This window comes from Parus major, chromosome 18 (assembly GCF_001522545.3).
Source record: "Parus major isolate Abel chromosome 18, Parus_major1.1, whole genome shotgun sequence".
Classification (NCBI taxonomy): Eukaryota; Metazoa; Chordata; class Aves; order Passeriformes; family Paridae; genus Parus; species Parus major.
In genome coordinates, this window is record NC_031786.1 from 304232 (window position 1) to 309774 (window position 5543).

Consider the following 5543-nt stretch of genomic DNA (forward strand, 5'->3'; position numbering starts at 1 on the left):
TGTGTGTGTGTGTCTGTGTGTGTGTCTGTCTGTGTGTGTGTGTGTGTCTGTGTGTGTGTCTGTGTGTCTGTGTGTGTGTGTGTCTGTGTGTGTGTCTCTGTGTGTGTGTGTGTGTGTGTGTGTGTGGTGTACATTGTGTCTGGGGTGTAGCTGTGCACTCAGGTGCGCAGGCTGTGCTGCCTGAGCTGTTCCTTGGGGTGGGGTACACCCGAGTGCTGGCAGTGCCAGGCCATGGCAGGTCGGGGTGCTGTTCCAGCAACTCTGCAGTGATGGGGAAGGACAGTGCTGCAGTCCCACAAGAGCTGTGTCCTTGGGCCAAGGCCAGCCCCACTTCCAGGGAGGTCCCAGGAGCAGTGTTGCCTCTTGCCCCAGCTGTCCTGGGGGCTGTAGTTACCGTGGTTATTGGGGAGCTGCTGGCCAGATCATGTGGCTCTGTGGGAGCTGGAGGTGACCAAGGCACAGTGCCCGGCTCTGGGACACATCTGGCTGGCACAGGTGCTATGGGACATGTCCTGGTGCAGGCAGACATCGTGTGCTTGCTCGGGGCTCTTGGGCACCAGCAGACACCATCCCTCCTTAGGGCTGTTGGGTGACAGGGGTTGTGGGACATGGGGCAGTGCTGGGGGCTGCCCCTCAGTGCCAGGGGACACAGGACACTTCCACAGGATACCCATGGGCTAGGGCTGGCTCGAGGTCCCTGAAGGGTCTCCATCATTGTGTGGCACACAAAGGGCCACCCTATGGGTGAGGTGTGGGGGCCAGCCTGGCTCCAGCAGGGTTGGGGGTCGACAGTGGGCTGTTGCTACAGCAACACTGAAGTAACAGGCGTAGGGCACGGCCCCGTGCCATGACCATATTTACCTTCCCAGAAACTGCTTTGTGCTCCAGCAATTTGCCTCAATTAGGCTCGTTACCACATCAGGAAGGCCGCAGTGACGGCAGCGGCTGTAGGGCCGTTGTCTCCGCGGGGGCTGCCTGGGCCGCTCTGGCACCATGGCTATGAGCAGGGTGATCCCTGTCCTTCTCTATTACTGTCCCCATCCCTGCACTTGGGGGCCTGGGCAGGTCCCCAACCCTGTGCTCCCCTCCCCTCGCCCGTTTCGCCACAGTCCGTCTGTTCTCACAGCCCCACGGTGCTGCTGCCGCTGCCCCACAACCCCAAGCCCCACAACCCTGACCCTCTGTCCCTTCTCTGCTGCTCCCATCCCCGCTGCCAGCGCTGCCCTGGCTCTCGGGCGCCGGGTCCTGCTCGGCCAGGGCAGACAGCAAGTTGTCGAGTAAACAGAGGAAAATTACTGTGTGCTGGGCTGGGCTCTGCTGCCGGAGCCAAGCTCTGCGTGGCCTGGGCCATTTCTTCTTTAGCGGTGCCGCGGCAGCCGCGCCGATGGCTCGCGGTGCTCCGGGAGCAGACAGCGCGGCTCCTGCCGGCTGCCGCGGGTGGCAGGGCCACGGCCACGCCGTGCGGGGGATGCTGCGACAGGCTGCGATTTACCGAGGGGGCGGCCGCCTGCCCGCTGGGGCTGCCGGGGCTCTGAGCCCCCGCTCAGCACGTCCTCTGTGCCGAGCTGGGTACGGGCCTTGGACAACCGGGACAGTCACCAGCTCGGGGCCAGGTGGCGCGGAGCGAATGGCGATGATGGGCAGTGCCCACGGCCAGGTCTGTGGGCGGTGGGGGTCACGGCGGGGCGGCTGTCCGAACCCAGCCGGGGAGCAGCACCAGCCTAATCCCCACACACCAGGCGATTGTGGTGCCCAAAGCTGCGGCATCCGGGTTTAGGGCTCATGTGCGCAGCACAAGCCTCTTAGGGCAGCGCTGTGAGCCCGCCCCAGCCAGCCCGGCCTGTCGGCACAGCGCTCTTGCAGCCCCCACACCCCACTGCTGCTCACGGAATTCAGCGCTGCCCGCGGCTGATGCCCGGCCTCGGCCTGGGCCAGCTACCGGGAGAGCGGGGGTGCCGCGGGCAGAGCCAAATGATTTAATTAAGGGCTCCTGGCAGCGAGAGGACAGAGCCGATTAGCGGCCAAAGGAAAGCGCGTGCTGGGGGAGCTGGAGCCCCCGCCGGCAGCGCTGCAGCGGCTGCAGCGGCTGCACGTCTGCCCCGCTCACTTGTGGGTGCAGCACGGCGGGGCAGCAGGGCTGCTGGGCTGGGGCTCTGGCAGTGGGGCTGTCTTCTGGTGCATCCATGGCTGTGGCTTGGGAGCATGGTCCACACGTGTCACATGTCCCCAGTGTCCCCAGTCCCCACGGCCCACAGAGAGGCACACGCAGAGCTGGCCCTGCAGCCCGGCACGGGCCCACACCTATTTACAGATATGACAGATAAATTACAGCACTGCGCACAGCGACTCGAAGGTGCACGAGGGCAGCACCATAGGACAAACTCCCACCCCCATAGATCCCTCTGGCCCCACAGTTCCCCCTTCTAGAGGTCCAGGTCCCACTTGCCTGCCTCACTGTGTCCATTGTCCATGTGCCCAGTGCAGCACCCTCACCAGGGTGGCAGATCCCAGTGCCTGCCAGCACCTGGGGAGGTCAGGGCAGGGAACGGTGGCATCCCAGCAGCTCCTCACAGCCCTCCTGCCTGGCTGCGGGTTCAGAAGTGGCTCTCAGCCGTGGTCTCGGGAAACTCATAGCAGTGGTGATGGCCCCCCAGGGCGAGGTGCTCGGCAGTGCTGCGCCCACTCCTCTCCAGGCGTTGGGAGCTGGGGTGGGGGGCCAGGCTGCGCCCCAGCCCGTTGGTGCAGCCACTCACCAGCTGGTGCTTCTCACAGGTGCTGCCAGCGCCGTTGCGGGCGCTGGGTCCGTGGCTGTAGGTGTGCTTGTACTCCTCAGCCAGGTCCTTCCCCAGCTTCCAGCGCTGCCACCGCTTCAGCAGCTCTGCCTGCACCTGCGGGCAGCAGCTGTCAGTGTGACCCTGTGCCCCTGCTGCCCCTGCCCCCACTGTCCTGCTCACCTCCTTGTTGACGAAGCAGTAGAGAATGGCCACTAGCATCCCCTGGGAAGAGGGAGGAGAGGTGTAAAGTGCATAACCAGGCCTCAGTCTAGTCCCTCCTGAGACTCAGTCTCCCCATGGAGGGCTGGTCCTGTGGGGGCTGGCCTCACCTGGAAGGAGCTCAGGAAGAGGTCGAAGAAGAGCTTGACGTAACGCAGCGTGCCCTGGGCATGCTCATCTGTGATGAAGGCGAAGACCACCTCGTGGATGCCCAGCAGTGGGATCAGTGTCAGTGTGGACTTGGCCAGCCTGTGGGATGGGGTCACCGGGTGGACACACATGCGTGTGCACCATGGGAACACAGGGCGAGCCATGTCCAGCACCCACCTGAACTTGTAGTCAGTGTAGCGCATCTGGTGTGCACGGAGCTTGGAAACAAGGATCTGAATGATGCGGATGAAGATGAAGAAATTGATCTGCAATGGAATGGAGTGAGCCATCAAGAGCACAGGTAGTGCCAGAGGCAGGGGCAGACAGGACACCTCTGTTCCCCTGCCCTCAGCAGCCCTTCTCAGAGCCATCTTGGGGCCTGTGAGAGAGACATCGAGCAAGGGACTGCAGTGGTCTCACCAGGATGGCCAGGAACACGGGGAAGCGAAGGATCCACCAGAAGCCCATGTTGTTGTTCGTGGACCAGCACCTGCAGAAGGGAGGGATGGGGACTGCCATGAAGCCCCTTGACCAGGCAGCTGCTGGAGTCTGGCATGGCATTGGCAGCCTGAGCCACGCAAGCACTAAGGCCCAGCACCTTGCTCCTTGCATGGGCAATGGTGTGGAGTCTCTCCAGGGCCATCACAACATCCCTACAGTCCCACATGCACCTACCTGTGCCCTGTGCCCTCCTCCAGCCAGCAGCTGGAGCTGGTACTCACTGTATGTTTTCGTAGAGGAACTTCACGATGACCCAGGGAATCAGGAACAGCATGGGTGCCCCTGAGGGGAGGTGAGCAGAGGACAGGTGAGGCACAGCAGGGGACAGGGTCAGTGGGGCCAGCCCACCCACACTCACCCCAGCCGATGCACAGATAGAGGGTGAAGTAGCTCCTCTCGGAGAAGACGGCCACCACCAGCAGGTTATGCAGGTAGATGCCTTCCACCAGCAGCCAGCAGTAGTTGGCCACGATGCCGTACTGCATGAAGACCGTGGCTGCCCGGCAGCCTGCGGCTGCCTGTGGGCAGGGGTCAGGGCTGCAGCACTGCAGCATGCAGCACTGCAGTGCTGCAGCACTGCCTGTGTTTGTGTGCCTGTGCCCCCAGTCCCACCAGTGCCACCAGACTCGTCCCACTGGTGCCCTCAGACCAGCCAACCCCCTGCCCCACCAGCACTGCTGTCCCTGTCCCTGCCAGAGCCGCACTGACCTCGTCACTCAGCCAGACCTGCACGTTGTAGCCATCGATCTTGTCACTGTAGTGGGTCTTGAGCAGGGCGTCAATGACCAGCACAGAGACGCCCTTCAAGATGAAGGAGGCGAAGAGGTTCATATGGATGTAGTTCCTCATGCAGTGCAGCTTGCTGTGGATTTGGGGCCATTGTCAATGCCTGTGCACAGGCTCCCGGCCTCCACCTGCCCACCCTGTGGACAGCCATGCCCAAACTCCCACCTGAAGCCCAGCAGCAGGGCCAGGGCAAGCAGCAGTGCACACAGGGACACAGAGTAGCCCACAGTGTACATCACCTTGAAGCTGCCATAGGTCTTGGCAAATTTTTCCTGGAAGAGGAGGGAAGGAGTGAGAGCAGGGGCAAATGGGGGGGCAGGCAGGGGGGCAGACAGGGACCCCCACACCCCTGCTACCCAGATTTGCCCACCTGTGCCTTTAGGTCCTCGTCATCCTGCTCACACTGTGTAGCATCGCGCAGGGACTGTCCCTGTGGCCCTGTCACCCACTGGCCGTCTGGCCCACAGGTCTTGAAGACGTGTCTGTGCTTCACTGTGAGGGGAGGGGATGGTGGGCTGTGCCAGCCCCAGCGCCCCTGTGGGCAGCGTGCACTGGCCCAGGTGTGACTGCCTGCAGCAGCACATGCACACAGCACACAGGTGTCCCCAGCGCACAGGTGCACATGTGTGTGAACACTGCACACGTGTGTGAGCACTGCACATGTGAGTGAACACACTGCACACGTGTCTGAGCACACTGCACACGTGTGTGAACACTGCACACGTGTGTGAACACNCACTGCACATGTGAGTGAACACACTGCACACGTGTCTGAGCACACTGCACACGTGTGTGAACACTGCACACGTGTGTGAACACTGCACATGTGAGTGAACACACTGCACACGTGTCTGAGCACACTGCACACGTGTGTGAACACTGCACACGTGTGTGAACACTGCACATGTGTGTGAACACACTGCACACGTGTGTGAACACTGCACATGTGTGTGAACACACTGCACATGTGTCTGAACACACTGCACACGTGTCTGAACACACTGCACACGTGTGTGAACACTGCACATGTGTGTGAACACACTGCACACGTGTGTGAACACACTGCACACGTGTGAACACACTGCACATGTGTGAACACACTGCACATGTGTG

The 5543-nt window shown here is 62.1% G+C and overlaps 1 protein-coding gene across 5 annotated transcripts in view; it reads right to left on the reverse strand.

The window, feature by feature from the left end:
* Positions 1 to 2272: 2272 nt before the first annotated feature.
* GCGR (glucagon receptor) overlaps positions 2273 to 5543 on the reverse strand; it is a 10861-nt gene continuing 7590 nt past the window's right edge. For 3 of the 5 annotated variants that reach the window (XM_033518812.1, XM_033518811.1, XM_033518814.1), the window contains exons 5-13: positions 4801 to 4922; positions 4596 to 4702; positions 4353 to 4506; positions 4003 to 4162; positions 3866 to 3926; positions 3564 to 3633; positions 3104 to 3409; positions 2955 to 2996; positions 2493 to 2888 (exon numbers count right to left, since the gene is read on the reverse strand). In XM_033518812.1, coding sequence (XP_033374703.1) covers positions 2595 to 2888; positions 2955 to 2996; positions 3104 to 3409; positions 3564 to 3633; positions 3866 to 3926; positions 4003 to 4162; positions 4353 to 4506; positions 4596 to 4702; positions 4801 to 4922 — 1316 coding nt within the window. In that variant the 3' untranslated portion in view covers positions 2493 to 2594. Of the gene's footprint in view, positions 2889 to 2954; positions 2997 to 3103; positions 3410 to 3563; positions 3634 to 3865; positions 3927 to 4002; positions 4163 to 4352; positions 4507 to 4595; positions 4703 to 4800; positions 4923 to 5543 lie in introns of all 5 variants that reach the window. The other 2 variants (XM_033518815.1, XM_015646089.3) reach the window with 2 other exon arrangements.